The following is a 17,444-nucleotide window of genomic DNA, read 5'->3' on the forward strand; positions in this document are numbered from 1 at the left end:
TTGTGTGGGAGCTCTGCCTCCAGGACACAAGGCTGCCAGGAGAAAAGAGAGCGGGGAAGGAGGGAGGGGGGTTATACTACTATAGCTCTGCTATTTGGCTGCCATCTCTGTACCATATGCATTTGACCTCATTCCAATTCTGGCTGAATCTGAAGATTATGGGGATTTTACCTGCATGGGTTCAAAACAGCCCGTTGTTTTGTGTATTTGTGTGATATATATCTATATATAAAACCATGCTCCATTGCTAAACCCTTATTCTTTCCTTTGATATATTTCTTCATGTTCAAATAAATGCAGCTTACTGAGACAGAAACAGCCACAGCAGAGGACACAGTGAACAAAACCACATTAGCTGAGGTGTTTGCACACTGTGCCCTTGTGCCCTTCTCCAGGATTTTTCCCCCCAGTTTCTAAGCTGCCTGCCTGTGTGTGTGTGTGTGTGTGTGTGTGTTGTGTGTGCGTGTGTGTATGAGCTGCATTCTGTTATAGCCAGCAGCATTGCCAATCTCACTTGGGTGCAGCCACACATTTGGGCCAAAGTGAGACTGTGCAGAAGCATCTTAAAGGACAATTTCACCCATTTATATAGAAGATATCATCAATCTGTAATGCATTTAGGAGTGATTTATGTTTTTTGTGTTCATCTTTTTTGTTCCCTTAACCTTGCCATGTCTAATATTTACCAAAATCCCTTGCAGCAAACCAAAGAGAGAAAAGAAATGAGCTTACCGGAGCATGAGGAAAGAGAGGTAGAAAAAGCTATAATATTTATCATCATTATTCAGTTGTGTATGAACGTCTATTGAGTCTCGCGTCAATATAAAAGATTGGTTCCCTGCCCCCTGCATCTCCAGCATGATTGATGCTGAAGTAAGACAGCACAGTGGACCCACAACATACAGCACAGTCAACATTAAAGTAGGTCTTTGTGTGAAAGGAATTGGCAGACAAATGCCATCGCCAGAATACTGGAGACCGGAATAGAAATGAGGGTACCACCTGTTTCTGCTCACATGCTGCTGTCAACATCCTGCACATCTTGTGAGTTTTCATGAGGGGGTTTACACTGACTACCCAAAATCTGAGCTATTTTTTGTGACTTTAAACTTGAGGAACTCAGAGCAGACTCATGTTTTTATGTTTGGAGAGGATGTGAGTTAACAGAAGATGTGGTCCGCAGCATCAGCTGGGGTTCCACAGATGATCTTGAAGTATCCTTGACTGAAAACGTCAATAGCTCAAATAGCGCTTGTCTCCTTTGGGAACCCTTTCACCACGTCTGCAGCCACTGCCCGTCACATCTAGAATAATGCAGCGATGCCCTTGGAAAGAGAGGGATTTCGCTCTGTGAATGCACGTAACAACAACGGACCACACGGACTTCGAGTCCTAGATTTGGGATGTACAAAATCCACTTTAAAAATCACAAGATAATGATAGGCCGTACATTTGAATGAATACACTGTAATTAATCAAATTTAAAGCACACAAACTGTAAGAGATGAATACCGGATGACCTTGGCGTGTATTCCCGCAATGCTTTATTACACAACTAGGTCAGCACACATCTACCTCGCCGTATTTCTAAAGCAGTCCAATTGGTGCATGTTGGAAACAATCCGGGAAATCTGCCACAGATATTTTGAAAGCTATAAATAATCTGAATTATTCATACGGAAAGTACCTCTAAGCAGCAACACTGTAGTTTCCAATGATGAACTCACATTCCTGTGTGTTTTGAATGGCAAGCAGCCATTGTTATCTGTGGTATCTGTGGCGTAGTTCAGGTCTGGGTCACACACCGGCGTAAAGTAATTCTTCCTGTGTGCAAAAAAAAAAAGCTTCTTACCGCTATGAGAGGGATTTGTCAGGTTGTTGCAACGCTTTCCAGAAATCGTAGGCAACTCATTTCAGGTGCGGTAACCATTTCACCACGATGATTAAATCACAGTTTATGCACACAGGTCACAAGATGATGCAGAATGAGTAACAAATAGCGCAATTTGAAGTGAATCCTAAGCGGTGTTGGCCGGCGGGCCGGCAGCGCTGGAGGAGCTCAGAGGAGTCTAGGTCACTGGGCCTCGGCCCTGACGGACGTGACAGCGCGCTGCCCCACAGTTATCTCTGTCCACGTGCATTCGATCAGCGGAGCGCTGACATTTACCGCTGGGGCGAACGGCACACACTCACTTTGTTTCAGTTTTGCGAGGGATTTCCTCGACGGTGAGTCACCGTGACTGGGAAATTAAGGGCAGATTCAGAACTGTTCAGGGGAGGAATAGCGGCGGACGTCACTTTTGTTCTTTATTCAAACACAAGTGAAAGTGCCATGGGAGGTGCAGATTTATTTACGCTGCTTTTACGGATTTGTGTTGACTGAAACTTAAAATCTGTATTAAAAAGATTTGTCAGGGTATGAGGTCTTGCTGCCCATAAAGAAGGAGGTAATTAACATTCAGATGATTTGCAGACACAGTATTCCATAACATGTACTTTTATCAGTCTGTAACTGTCTGTACTGTTCCCTAAATTACAGCCATGGCTTTTGTGTTAAAATCTCAAAAGCAGCCCTGTAAAATACAACACATATTGTTAAAAAACGAGATGTCAGAGTCGTTTGACCTCTCGCAGTATTCCAATTAGCAGCTCTGAGATCTGTGGGTGACAGCAGCAGGGGGCCGCAGCCTGACTGTACTCTGGTTTCAGAGAATGGAGAGATGTTATTTCACACCAGCTGAGCTAGTGAGTGACCCTTACCGACATACTGTACGGTATGAGTGTATCCCTAAAGATAATATAATCTGCATGGGGAATAAAGGCTCAAAGCAATGACATCACCAATAAAGAGACGCAGCTTCTTATTTCTGGCTGACGGATGATGATTTTTGCTGCTAAAATGACAGATCTTCATCAGCTTTAGCTATCCGGCTAATTAAGCTAAGCTAACTTCGAGAGTTGTCGCTGCCTGACTCGTTCAAAACGAGAACCCCTTTAAAAATGTCTTAAACATGCACTACATGCATGATATTGAACTAAAAAAACTTTACCGTCTGCATCCACTGCAAAGCGACATTGTTCTCACGTAATGTAACTTTATATTGTCCAGCAGCGTGTTTCACTTTGTTTTAATGAAACTTTCCAAAGTTTCACAATAGAAACTTCTGCAATATCACTCTTGTAGAAGTGGGTCCGTTGCTATATTTAGAACCATGGCACTGTTGTGTAATTACTTTCAATAGATTATATCGTCCTTGCAGCATCGTGAAATCACTTTCGTGATCACAGCACTGGACATCACTTTGTTAGTATTTTATTATGATCTCGTATAATATGAATTGAATGTGGATTGGGACATCGCGCTGAAAACAACTGGGAAGATTTCCAAAATTGCTTTTAGTATTAAATGTCTTGAGAAAATGTCATCCTGTTTCCAGAAACCCTCTTAGTTAATTCTGTTATTTAAATTCTGCCTCAAGCTTTTGTGGAGGAAAGAAAGGCAGGAAAAGATTAATCAAAAACTAGTTTTGACATATTAATGATTTGTCCATTTTCTAATGTAAACTCATTATAGTTTATCATTTTTTTAATCTTGAGGGCGAGTGATTATGTGTAATACTTAAGCGGGGTCAGTGTGTCCTCAACCTTTCAACCACACACTGCATGAATCACCTCTTATCACTCAACCTCAAAAAATGTGAGCGTGGAGAAGCAGAGCCAAGACGTCTCATCATCCAACAGGTAAGACATACACACATTGCATTCTGGGTTTTCTAGTGCATGAAACAATGCTAACCAACTGGAACCCCCTAATGAATCCTAATAAGCATCGGCTCCTTTCCTCCTCCGGCTTACTAACACATGACATTCTGTTTTAATAAACAATTAGCTTTATATCCTCTGCTGGATGCACTGTAGGGCAGCGAGGGCACACACACACACACACACACACACTGACGGGAACACACACCCGGACAGAGGAGAAAGGCAGTGGCGCGTTTGACAATAGTACAGTAAGTCTGCCGAGTGTCTCCCGTCAGTCATTAGGTCGGTTCAGGCATGGATACACACTGATGTAATGAGGCACAGTGAATGTGTTCAGTCTGTGTGTGTGTTTAATAGATTGAAGGATGAATCATTCCAGGGATGACCTGATTCTTCAGGGAGGTTCGAGTATGTGTGTGTGTGTCTTGGTGTGTGTGGGTTTGGGGGTTAATGGTGCATGAAATGATGGGTTCATTAGCATCTCCTCAAGACAAAACCACATGATGGGACAATCATCATATCTGTCAGTTACATGACAGGAACAAAGGGTATTCGCGAGTGTAATCATTAAGCGACAGCGGTGGAAAAATTAAAACGATTCGACCCATTTCACCTGTTTCGATCTGATCGGAAGTACGCTACGCTACGCTAGCGCTACGCCTCCTCACTGTGTGGCGCTGTATATAACGTTAGCTTAACTTGTTATAGCCTGTTTGCTTTTGTGGTTGATTCCAAAGTGTTTTTGTGCCGCCTCTTAACTATTTCATAGTGTAATTGTTAAACGTGTTTAGTTTGTAAAACTGATACTTAATTTGTTTTAAGAAGTGCTAGCGTTAGCTTTAGTTACTGACGGAGACAGCTGTACTGAAATGTGAGCTAAAGCAGCTTTCCAATCAGGAACTACAATGCGCAGGATTTTGCAGATGCGTGCATGCGTACCATTGGTCCATCACTCACAATAATGTTGAGGTAAAGTGTAGTTTTTGTCATCACAGGTTCTTTTAATTTGATCTGTTCTGTTTCGTCGTGCAGAAAAAAAAAGAAAAGAAAAGGTTGCCAAGGAATATTTTTTCGTCAACGCAATCAACACGGCTGGCTGTATCTCGCAGTCGTGTAGTCTGTGATCCAAACCAGCGCCGGCTGTATAATCCCTCATGATCCGTGGAAATGTGCGGCTGCTGCGCGAGGATGTGGTTGTTCTTTTTTCTTTTTTTTTTATTTAACAACCGTGTGCAGACCCACCACAGTCATGGCCAATGAGTCAAATCACATCACAGGGAGATCCAGATCTGCCGGTGTGTGTTAGTGTGTGTGTGTGTGTGTTGGTGTGTGTCGTGTGATGTGGAGATGAGGTTGACAGCCTCCGGTGTCATCCAGCTCTTTATCTCAGTAATGATATATGAGAGGCTCCATATGGGTTTTGGGAAGATAAAATGTGAGGACTGAAATGCATCCTCGGATATCAAATGCACAAAAGGCAAAAAGAAAGATAATGCCGCTGTCGTTCCAGAGGAAAGCTCTGGAATAAATTAATTAATTGCCATTGACTGATGCAAATGTTGACGTGATGGTCGGGTTCGAATGGCTTCTTTCAGGCTTTCAAGTGACATGATGTGCCCCCTGGCTGCTGTAGTGGAGGTCCTCAGCTGTGGATGAGACGGCAGCTGATTGTATTTCTAATCTATAATATAATTTTTCTGAGGTTTCAAACCCAGATACGACCGTTTGACCTCATCACAAAGACAGTTAATTACTTCAGTGCTTGAGAGAAAGAACATCTAATGTTTTTTTTTGGGTGGCTGTGGCTCCACCTGCCGTCTCTGCTCCTGAAGGTGGATGTGACATAAACCTCTGGCTACTTGCATACTTTGTTACCTCACTTGAAAACAGAGTTAGAGTTTGTCGGCCCTTTGGAGCAACAGGATTTTGCTTTCAGGGTAACAGGCTGTCGGACAAAAGCGCTTCCGGTCCCGAGGGGCAATTTCTGGACGACTGAGCTTTCAGAATAACGGGCCCCTGAGGGGACGACGGGCCGTCCCCCCTGAGCTAACATACCATACATCAACATAACATAATGTGTTGTTGTGTATCCCTGCGAACTAATGGGGGTAAAAATGACGAGCTGTGAGTTTCACAGGAGTTTGTACGCTTTACTTTTCCAACCAGGATGTTTTTTCACACATTCGAACGTCACATCAAGAAATCAAAAGTCTCCAAATAAAACCTCTACTCGTTAAAACCAGCCTTCCATATATTTCATGTTCTAGCTATATATAGCGGAGAACCAGGACATCTCTCTGGCCCATATATGTGTTAACGCGCCATCAGACCTATATGGAAGTGCCAGACGAGGCTGCTGGGAGATTTGAGAGCCTCTGCAGGGCACCGATGTGCTAAAGTACAGCGAGCTTCGTTATGAACTCACTGCCTGACAGCCACTTTGAATGTGTAAAAGCTTCTTTATACACTTTAACAACACTTTGCTTTGTTTTTATTTGTTCCTATATTTTTGGTTCCCGGTAGATTTCACAGCAGACATCACAGCACAGATGAAAATATGACGTTCTGGCTCACTGTCGCATCATCGCGGCTCACAGGGACACGTGAACAACACAGAGCCATTGTTCATTATAATATTAGTCACACCTGCTTTTATCCTCATGACAAGACAAAATGTTTGCTGTGAAAAATGTTTTTAATGAGAATAAACCATTATTCTCATTATGAATCGACAGTATTTCTTTGTGTAAAATGTATTTGATTGAACTAAGAGTCAGAAATTTGAATATTTGTGAATTTACAATTACAAAAGCAAAAAATCTTTACATTGACAAGCTGAAAGGTGCAACTGTTTGGCATTTTTACTGTGTGAAAAAGTTAGATAATTACTTGTTTATCTAATTCGTCATTTCCAATCGATGTGGCGAAATGAAACGGTTTAACGCAAGAGACTGTAGCATCGCACAGTGGAGACGAGGGCGTCCTCAGAGACTCCCCTCCTCTTCGTCAGCGATGTGCTGATGTTCCAGCGATCTTTGGTGGATATCCTCCCCTCCTCCCTCCTCCTCCCCCACACCTCTGGCAACATCCCTTGGCCTGTAAATCAGCAGCGGGTGAGGAGAGGATGTGCTGTGCAAAGCCAGAGCGTAACGCTGGCCAAGCTGATGCCGGGACATGAGGAGATGAGGGTATGGGGGGGTTTTGGGGATCCTGCATACAGATATGAGAGGGTATCTCCGAACAGCCGGCAGAAATATTGCAAACATATTTCAGAAGCGTTGGGATGTCCCACACGAGGATGGGAATCAAAAGGAGGCAGACGGACCCTCTCACAGCTGGGTCTCCTCAGGGCGTCCTGAGAGAGAGCGAGTGCTTAAAGCGAGAGGTGTGTTGTGTTGTGGGGCAACTTTGACCCACTGTGGTGATGGGATTTAGAGGTTTACAGAGGCGGTGTGTGTGTGTGTGTGTGTGTGTGTGTGTGTGTTGGGGGTTCATACCAACATCTCTTTGATCTACTGAAGTGGCCTAAGGTCTGAACAACCTGCTGTGAGTCGGTGTGGGTATGTGTGTGTGTGTGTGTGTAATTAAAACAAGGTTACACAAGAGAACAGTGTAGTGCCTATAGTCTTCTATTGAAAGGTAATTGTTTTAATGAGATTGCGTGTCCGGGGGAGATTAATACGAGAGGCTTTAGTTCATAAATCATACTCACACACGAGCCATTACGTGTGAGAAACAATGTTGGTGTTTACGGCACAGAATTACATCGTTTTAAAGAAAGAGTGATGGGAATAAATGTATCTGCGGAAAGCTCGCGGCGTGTATGAAATTGAATAATGGTCTGCATATTTGTGAGATAGTAGATGCAGCTGTTTTATCGGACAGCAAGGCAGTTTCTGATTGGCTCTCAGCTTTAATGAGAACAAATGTTTTCTTTGAATCATAGCAGGGTTGTCGTGTTTTCCAGATAACGGGCCGCATTGTTTTCCCAATGAACAAGGTGTAAATTAATCCCAAAATGTCAGGTGATTTCATGAACAATCAAGCTCACATATGATTATTATCAATCGCGTCTGTGTGCAGTTCATCACGTCCCACTAAACATCAAATTAAAGGCACGCTGTGGCGTTTCAGACCACTGGTGGCGCTGTGGAGCAAAGCTGCGATGAGCGTTTTGCGTTGCATCACGCAAAAAAGACACAAAGAAGAATGTCAACGTGCTTACAGCAGCGATGAAGAAATTAATTTAAAGTATTCTTTTCTTTTTGTGAAGAGCGTATGAGGATGGAAAATCAAAATCAACGGGATTTTGGCGAGTATGCGCGATCACGACAGCGTCTGAGACTTTTTATCCGTCTGATTATTTGATTATTTGTTATTTGTCCAGGTGGATGAGAACAAAACTGAGGACTACTTGCTCTGCCGAGGCGGAAACGCACAGAGAAAGTGCATTAACGGGGGATATTGGGAGCCAAACGGAGTGGAGTTCCTCATAAAACAAGTACAGGAGTCCATGCGACGCGTTCGCAAAATGTAGCAGCGGGTTGGTGGGCCGAGGGGCTGCAGTTAAGAGAGAATGTCACTTGTCTATCCCCGATTTGGGTCTGTCTCCACTTATAAAACTACCATAAAAACCAATAATGCTGTGCAGATGCGGCCGTTTTTACCCGTGAGCGAACGCCACAGAGGGCGCGGTATGTCGAGAATGCCTTTGATCAAGCTTTTATGGAGGAGGCGGGCGCTTTGAGGATTTCTGCTGACATTTCCAGGAGACCTTTAAAGACTCGAGTGGGGCTAATCAAATCAGCGTGTGGTCGCTCTCTTCCGAGGTTAGGTAGCATGTATGCGGTCAGCCTCCGAGGAGTTTTGATTTTTTTAGTGGCTTCGGAGATGAGGAGACGCTGCTTCTAAGTGCTTTGTCAATGAACGTGTGTGTGCTGAAAATGTGTCTATATCTTTATATATCAGAACATATGACCCGCTGGTCTCAAGCTCATGTTGGTGAACGTCGTCCTTCCTTTGTTGGATGTGTATCTGTGCACTTTGTCCAAAGCATGAGCGTTTTCACTTAAAGGCGGCGCCATTCATCTTCCCCACGCCACTGATTTCATCTGCCGACAGCATACAAATGCACTCATCACACACACACACACACACACATACACAACTGCACGTGCAAACGCATCCTGTTGGCTCACTGGACCACTGATGTATTCTAAAAATCTCTCTCTCACCTCCATCTGTCGCTTCTCTTCTGACCAGACAGCGAGCCGGCGTCATGAATTAAACGGGGGAAATCTTTTTATTTAAAATGATTCTAGTGTTAGTTTTTTGGGGGGATTTCTCTAAAGTTCTCACTTTTTCTTTTGGGGTCCAATTCCATGTGACGTGTGAGCCTTCACAGATCTCATCAGCGCCGGGTACTATCACAGTCAATGTGGCGTGTGTAATGATGGATGGCAATACGAGATAGTGCCACCGGCGCCAGCCATCAGTTTTAATGTTCGGGGGCGCCGTTAAATCGCACAGGTGCTTTTCACACAAATCTCAATTATTGGACCTATTTCGCCTCCGCGCGCGGCTTAAAATAAGACAGAGTGCCTCGAATCATCCAGAGACACACACACATCTGTGGGCCACCTGAGCAATGTGCCTCCTCTGGTGTCTTTTGTTCAGCTAATGGAGCTGAGCGACGAGGGCTGAAATTGAGGAGCTCTCCCACAAGGCGGCATAACCAATCAAATGATATTCTGGACCAGCTGCAGACAGCGAGGCAGTTCGACCATTAGGCAAAAATCCACCAGAGAGTTTAGACGCCAGAAGGCGTCACATGAAGATCTGGATCGCTCGTATGAGACTTAAAGGTCCCATGGTTTGCATCCATAGGAAGTCATTGTTTCCACTGATGTTCTAACATGGATTGTGTACAGCTAGCTTTACCCTAAACATCCAAGTGTAAAGCAATAGTTCTTAACCCCGCATGTGTCACCCGCGTGTTGTGGCCTGCGGCGTCGGAGGTTTAACAGGCAATCACGTTTCTTCCTCACACCCGGCTCTCTGCAAGCGCTTTCTGAAACGGTCAGGGTGGAGGGAGGGAGGGAGGGGCTGATAATTGCACCGACACTTCCTGCATCGGCTCGTAAGTGAAGCTGAGCAGATGTGGCGCCGCGTCGCTGCAATGCGGAGGCCTTAATGTCTGAGCGTCCTCAACTAGAGCTACACAGCAGCAGCAAAATATTAAGATAAAATGATAGATGTGTGTGTGTGCTGCGGGGGTAATGGGGTATCGTGTGTGTGACGACAGGAATGAGGGACGGGTGTGCAGGGAGGTGCAAGGTCATGTGACTGGGAAAGTATTCAGAGTGAAAGCTCGGAGATGTGATATCAATCTGAAGAGACACACACTTCACACATTCATCATTAGTCACACGAGGGTCACATTTGTGCCGTTCAAGAGGAGACTAGCTCCGTCTGCATTCTGGGTCATAAGTTGCGAGACCAATTAAACACCATTCATCCTTTTTCCACAGCTAACACACACACACAAACTATTTTCTTGGTCCGTTGGCCCCAGGCCGTTCCATCACAACTCCCTTATACCCATACCACATTTAGGGATGGGGAGGGGAGAGGACTCATATCACCACCCACCTTACCCCTCCCGGGCAGGGTGATGATCTGTAAAGAGAATCATTAAGATGCAATTTGTGGCTGCTACACACACACACACACACACACACACACACACACACGCACACGCGGGTCGCCTGGAGAAGACCATTCATCAGCCAGCGGCCCTCGTTTCTCACTGTGAAGAAATGTGACGCGGAGGCTTTGCTGGCTGTCAGCACGACCTCTGACCTCTAACGTGTGAGTCTGAACACGACGGCGCGAGCGTTCACACTGGTGCGCCGCAGATGGGATGGTGTGTTCCCCGGGCCTCCTACACATCAGCACCTTTTGTAATCATGTCTTGTTGTTGCTTTGTAAATGTTTTGTTTTACTGTTGTTGTTGTTGTCGTGCATGTCTTTGTGGTTGTTTTACGACGCTCTCTCAATGCGTTTTATGTCTCTGTAGTCGTTTTGCTTTTTTCTGTACATGCAGTTTGCATAAAAATAAGATACAAAGCCAGCATTTCACTCACCACATTCCCGTAATCCTCTGTGTGAAAGGTGTCATCATCCACCAGCAAGCTAGCTTTTTGATTCGAGGTTGAAGCTAAAAGTTTCTAACCTTTCCTGAAAATCTACTCCTTCAGTCATAGAGTATAAAATGAATACACCAAGCTTAACTATATAAAATGTAATTGCTTCTCTAAATATGTTCCAACAACTTCCTCCTTCCTTCCTACTGAGTTCAGCAAGCTAGTTTTCTGGTGGATAAAAGTCACGTTGCCCCACTGACCAATCACAGCGCATGTTCATGGTCACGTGTGCTCTGTGACCAATCACAATGCTAGCAAATATTACCGCTAGCTAGGTGGCCGTTAGCATGTTGTTTAATGCACTACTCTAACGTAGAGAAACCAAAGGTGAAATCTGCTTGTGCAATGATAAAATAAGCTAATAGGGAAAATATGTATAATACATGTGTATTTGTGTAAAACAATTACGTTAAGAAGTAGATATAACTTTTAATTATATAAAAAATAAAATAAATAGGCTTGTTCAGTAATCCGCCTGTGGACCAATCACAGCTCTTATCCACAGCAGACCCCGCCCCCCCAGGGAAACATGCTTGGCTTCCTTTTCCTGGCCTGCTGCTGTTTTTGACCTCCATCCTGAAAGTCACACGTTTTATTATTCAAAAAATGCAATTACCTAATTATACATTATGCATAATGAGGAGAAAGGATGAAAGGGGATATAATGGAGGAGCGGGATAAAATAAAAATCCACGCTTTCTGCTCGTTGACCCCTCCTTTCCATTTAACAACGACGGCCCCCACCCGGGTGATGGGTAATTGTTCAAGACGTGGCATCAAAGGGGCAGCAGGGGTCGGGGTGTTAAGAGGCAGCTTTCTCTCTTCTGCTCGTCTCCATGAAGGGTCCTCCCGCTGTAATGTCATTCCTCCGTCCTCCTGGATGTTTTCATTGTGTTGGAGAGCTTCCCCCTAACGACGCCCAGCGCTGCAGCTCGGCAACCTCTTCCACTATGTTCCTATGGTAACAACCCAGAGTGTGTGTGTGTGTGTGTGTGTCGGGGAGATGAGTGATTGTCTGTGTTTGTGTGTTCATTATAGTTGTGTGGCTTATTTTTACATAATGAATCAATTATCGAGGCTGTGGGGCGAGCTCATTTGAATAATCGCAGAAAGAGAGAGAGAGAGAAAAAAAGGAAAAGATTTAACTGAGCATCTTCACACATCACATGTACGGATCAGTATTTCCCTTGGAGAAAGTGTGTGTGTGTGTGGGTAGGGTGTATAATGGGACGTCCAACTGACATCATTTGCCTGCCAATCTGCACCCAGCTTGCCAAACCAGCCCTCCATAATAGCTCCGCTGAACAGGACTGTGGCAGCTCCAGCATCTCTATTTTTAATCAGTCCAGCATGCGGGAGGAAGCGCCATACCGCCCCCTGCTGTCCAACGCCGGTACAAGATCCTGCTCGCAGCACAGCTGCAGTGGGATTTTTATAGACTAACATATAAAACTAACATGAAGCTGCCAAAAGGAGAATTTGCATTTTTATCAGCCCCACCCCCCCATTTTTAAAAATGTATTTAATGAAATATATGCAATACAAAAACTTTTGAAAGGAAGTGCTCTACTTCTTGGTTGTCTGCCATGACACACACAAACAGTTTTTTGATTAAAAACACAACAAACTTCAAAGAAAATGATTTATTGCTCATGAATGATTAAATAAAATCGGTGGACAAATGAACAGGGAGATGTGATTACATGAGACAAGTTGTCGTCCGTCAGTTCTGCTTTTAATTACCTTTTGTGATTAAGAAGTGAGGAGGTTAATTAAGACTTGTCTGTACTGCTGTGAGAACAATCGTGTGCAAACACCGGTGGTTTAAGGACCTAATTATTAAACCAAACATAATCTGAACTGAAGCGTCACAATAGAGACAAAGGGAAAAAGCATTGGATTTTTTTTAATCTAATAAAAGAACTAACATTAGATGTCTGATTAATTAACGTACATATGTAATTATGTAAGTATTATTATTTTCTAAAGTTGCAACCATTAGCAACAATTCTTTCAAAAACAACCGTGGGAGTGAAACAGGAATTAAAACCATTGTGGTCTTGTAGATCGTTTGTTTGACACGCAGCGCAACTGCACCACCCTGTGGCTGTGGATGGTACCACACCCGTGTCTTTACGCCCCCGTCGTTTACTTTCAAAGGGTCCTCGAGCAGAGCAACTCTACCTTCAGCCTGCTACAGAACAGGTGCCCTGAGATTGAGGGGCCGATGACTTTGACGCAGGAGTCCTCCAACAGGTACAGAACGTCCGCGTAGTGCACGTTCACGTCGTCGCAGATTTGAATTACTGTCCGTCTACCGGGCGGCCCGTCCTTGTCCAGGTCGATCCGATGAACTCTCAATATCTGCAGCCAATGCTCCACCAGGCCCTTGAGGTCCTCCGACGCCCGCCGAACCCTGGAGCCCGTCTTGGAGCTTTGCCTTTCGGTCAGCGATATCCGCGCGAGGTCGGCGCCCTGCAGCTCGACGCGCGCCTCGAGACCTCTCAAGCACCTGTTCAACTCCCCTGTGTCAAACCTCTCGATGTACCTGTACGTGTACGAGTCGACCCAGACGCACGCGTCCCCCTCATCCCCCTCAGGTAGCCGCTCTGCGTCCTTCACGTCGCTCTTGGAGGACGTGGGGACATTTTTGGTCCGCAGTGTCTGAGCGCTGAAGGATGAGCCGCTCTGATCCGGATCCTCCAGATAGTCTGTAGGGTTGTAGGAGGAGGAGCCCGTCGGATTCTCTCCTCCGACCTTGGAGGCTGAACTCCAGTCTGGTCTGGTGCCGTCCACTCCTGGCTTTGTTGCTGATACATCCTCTGCTTGGTCCAGACCTGATAAGGAAGATCTAACCCCTGCATTTAGCACCTGCCCGAGGTCGACCTTCGACAGCTCTGTCCTATATTCTGTGGACGTTTCCTGGCTGGACCGCGCGCTCGGCTCTTGTTCTGAGCTCTCACGAGAAACCTTTTGCCTCGGGGAAGCGCTTCGAGCTTTCCCAATTGAGAGCGGGCTTTGGACTTCGGTTGCCCCTCCTGTGGTCTGCGGCGGCAGCGATAAACAGGGTGAGCTATTTGGTCCCGGTTGAGCTTCAGAAACCCCGCAGTTCACAGAGCCCACAACCTCGCGGTGAGATATCACCCTCGGATTAAGAGGGGTTTCTCTCAGTTTGCCAGCGACAGCTCGGGCCGAGATTTCGGTGGATTTAAGCTGGCCGGCCCCGCGTATGAGGTCCTGTCTCAGGGCCTGGACGGCGGAGAAGGGCCCCTCAACGGTAGCTTTCATGTGCTGGACGGAAGTCCGGAAACGGAGCGACCTGTGAGCCGACCGCAGACTCCGAATCATCTTTGACTGATCTCCGCCGAACACGGAGAGGTCGACCGTAGCCCTGGGAACGTACACAAACACCTGATAGATAGATAGATAATTACTTTATTGATCCCCAAAGGGAAATTCAAGGTCCAAGTAGCTCGACACATCACACAACATAATATATACATACACACACTATTAAAAAAGACTACAGCACAAACACACACTCAAGTAAATGGAAATTGTTCGTCTCATATAAAGTAAAGAAGAAGCGAAACTCAGTGAAGTTGGCACTCACGTCTCTAGTGAAGGGGAACACAGTGAGGCGGTAGTCGCGGGGGAACTCGCCGTCCATCATGATGTGCCGCTCCTTCCGCACCACCCTTTCTGCATCTGCCGAGAGTACTGAACTGTTCTGCAACAATCTCCATCAGCGTGATGGTGACTGCGTCATAAAGCCTCTTTGCTGTCAGAGAGACTGTAATAAGGTGAATTAAACGTGAATTAAACCACTTATCGGCCAGTCAAACATGGAAATACACGTTTGAGCCACACTTCAGCTCTCCACACACCGTGGAAGTGGGTCCCCTTGGGAGCCAATTAGAGCATGAGAACAGAAGACGCTTTTGACAACGACTGCGGTTGTTTTAAGGCATTTATGCGCTTGGATGTACAGGCGAGGAGGCCTCAGTCTGAACCCCTCACGTTGCAGTCGCAGCCAATAAGCGTCAATAAATCAAAGATGGCGGGTGTTTGCTCATCCGCTCTGTGACTGAACGCAACGATACACCTGAGAGGCACAAACTGGGGTCCAATTGACGAGGAAGTTAACTTAAAATGTGTCATTTTCTCAATGGAGCTCGGCGTGTTAACAGTTAACCCGTTTATCGTTAACTTATTAACTTATTCTGCTTAGATCTGAGGGAAAGGGGAGCAACCAACAGGCGCTCTGGTCCATTTACCTTCAGCTTTGTCGAAAGTGACAAAAGCGACGCCGTCCATGTTGGTGGGATAACTGACCACCTCGACGTCTCCTCCGCGACTCCTCCGGCAGCTCTGGAAGTGAATAGTCAGCTTGTCGACCATCCTGTCGAGGCGCAACGCGTCGGGCACACCGGACACCACCACCGTGCGGGCCTCTCCCCCGCAGCGGTCGGTCTCCATCACGGGCCCTGGAGACTAGCAGCCGTTAGCTAACAGCTAACAGCTAGCGCGCGCTTTCTCAACGGACCTAACCGTTGCTATAAACACTCACACAAGTTCCTAGAGTCGTGTGTTCACTTTCACTTTCGCCCTGGCGTGCATGTGTTACGTGTAGTGACATAATTTGTCCACTCGGGGTCTCTGTTTCTCTACATTTCACCCAGAGACTGTTTATTCAAAATGGCTAATTTCATGCAGACGAAAATGAGGCTGGTATGCAGAGCAAATATCTCTGCAATGCCCTAAAGGCAGATACAAACCCAGAGCAACGTTTTCCATAAGGTTGCCTCATAATGTTGCTCCCCCACCCACGAACACACTGAAGGAACATCTTGCTCTGGAGGAAACATTTCAATACGCCCTCAGTTTTCATATTAATGCAAAAAAGGGTTTTCGACACGTGTGGTGCAAACATTTATTAGAGTCCAAAAAAAAATAAACAAGAAAAGAAAGAAAAGCCACACCAGACAAAGGAACACCTCATGATTCACACAAATACACCCCCCCACTCAAAAAAAAAGAAGCCAAGTAGTGACAAAGTTGATTGCATTTCTCTTGTGCATATAAACATTTGAATTAAATATAAAAGAAAGTGGCCTGGCTGAGTGCAACAAACGGGTACGAGGGGGTAAATGAAAGAAAACCCAGGCCGACACCGATGAAAACTCCGTCTCGTTCATCACTTCAGTGCAAATCCAACATTCACTGTGTATAAAAGTGACTTCAAATAATTCAGGTAGTATATCTATTATTCAGTGTTTATTATTGTATGGGCTCAACATTGTACAAGTGCTGCTGAGTGTTATTGTCGGAGAGAAATGCCGCTCAGTGTCACGAGTCAGTGGCTGGGACACGGATGGTGGAATTATTGATGAGTGTTAAATAAAATATAAAAGAAAACACTTGGATGTGAATGCTCAGTTCGATGCGGTGCGGAGCCCCAATTTCACGTCGTCTTAAGTTGGAACAAAAAACGATCTCGAAACTAGAAGCTGGTAGATTGTGTGTACGTTCAACTCGATGTGGTGTCATCGCCTGCTATCGAAAAAGAGCCACAGTGGAATCTCGCTCTCCAAACACTTTCACTTTTGAACAGCAAACTAGATTATTATTATTTTTCTTTAGAATAGAGACGGGGCCAGCTCAGTAGCCGCGGACGCATTTCAGAAACAAAACCAAACTCTGGGCCCCGACGGCCAGCAAAAAAAAAAAAATGTGAACGTTCATTCTCCAAACATTTGATACGTTTTTTGTTGTTTCTTTTTGTTTTTATTTGGACAGAGTCTGGGACTTGAACCGAGACGGTCCAGGCTGAGGCAGCAGAGGCAGGTGGTTGGATGTGCGTTCGTGTGGCGCTCCTTAAGACGCCCTCGAGATGCCGACGGCGGCTACGAGCCGGCCCTGTCCGAGCCACACAGCTCCCCGGTGCGTCTGCCGCTAGTTCTGAGTTCGAAGGTGGCCTGGGGGCCGCCGCGGTGGAGCGCGGCGCTCGGGGCGGCGTATCTGGGGGGTAGCACGGCGAAGATGGAGTATGACGAGGCCAGGCGTCCGCCGGGAGCGTCTCTGGCCGCGCTGCGCAGCCGGGGCTGATGGTCCGACAGCCGCTGGATCAATTCGCCCCCTCTGCAGAGCTCCAGGAGGTGGTGGGAGCCTGTACAGCCAATCCCCGCCGGAGGATCCGTCACTTCCAGGATCTGACTGCTCACTGCAACACACACACACACACACACACACACACACACACACACACACACACACACACACACACACACACACACACACACACACACACACACACACACACACACACACACACACACACACACACACACACACACACACACACACACAGCGCATTGTGAGCAGCAGCGCCAGTAAATAAAACAACTGGAAAAGTCAGACCTGCACCATCGGGAGGCTTCAATAAACTGCTGCCAGCTCTACAGCTTCAGGTGG

The 17,444-nt window shown here is 46.0% G+C and overlaps 2 protein-coding genes across 9 annotated transcripts in view; both read right to left on the reverse strand.

Moving 5' to 3' along the window:
- Positions 1–12,622: 12,622 nt before the first annotated feature.
- Positions 12,623–15,524, reverse strand: LOC137794082 (uncharacterized). 2 transcript variants are annotated; one of them, XM_068590681.1, is made up of 3 exons: positions 15,248–15,524; positions 14,584–14,678; positions 12,623–14,381 (listed from the first exon to the last, which is right to left on the reverse strand). In XM_068590681.1, exons 1-3 carry the CDS (start codon positions 15,447–15,449, stop codon positions 13,125–13,127), a joined length of 1,554 nt encoding a protein of 517 aa, XP_068446782.1. In that variant the 5' UTR covers positions 15,450–15,524; the 3' UTR covers positions 12,623–13,124. The 2 variants fall into 2 exon arrangements, with proteins under 2 accessions (XP_068446782.1, XP_068446783.1); XM_068590682.1 differs by having other exon boundaries at positions 14,584–14,763; positions 15,248–15,353.
- Positions 15,525–15,889: 365 nt separating this feature from the next.
- The window catches only part of LOC137794283 (R3H domain-containing protein 1-like), a 37,436-nt gene continuing 35,881 nt past the window's right edge, over positions 15,890–17,444 (reverse strand). For 6 of the 7 annotated variants that reach the window (XM_068591017.1, XM_068591018.1, XM_068591019.1 and 3 more), the window contains one exon: positions 15,890–17,193. In XM_068591017.1, the coding sequence (XP_068447118.1) occupies positions 16,877–17,193 (317 nt within the window). In that variant the 3' untranslated portion in view covers positions 15,890–16,876. The remainder of the gene's footprint in view (positions 17,194–17,444) is intronic. The other variant, XM_068591022.1, reaches the window with a different exon arrangement.

This window comes from Clinocottus analis, unplaced genomic scaffold, assembly GCF_023055335.1.
Source record: "Clinocottus analis isolate CAN_PGR_092001 unplaced genomic scaffold, fCliAna1.0.p SCAF_24, whole genome shotgun sequence".
Lineage (NCBI taxonomy): Eukaryota > Metazoa > Chordata > Actinopteri > Perciformes > Cottidae > Clinocottus > Clinocottus analis.

Coding starts and splice junctions, on each gene's coding strand:
- LOC137794082 (XM_068590681.1), bottom strand. CDS start 15,449: ATGGAGACCGACCGCTGCGGGGGAGAGGCCCGCACGGTGGTGGTGTCC. Junction 14,679..15,247: donor CACTTTCGACAAAGCTGAAG/GTAAATGGACCA, acceptor TACTCTCGGCAG/ATGCAGAAAGGGTGGTGCGG. Junction 14,382..14,583: donor TGTTCCCCTTCACTAGAGAC/GTGAGTGCCAAC, acceptor TCTATCTATCAG/GTGTTTGTGTACGTTCCCAG.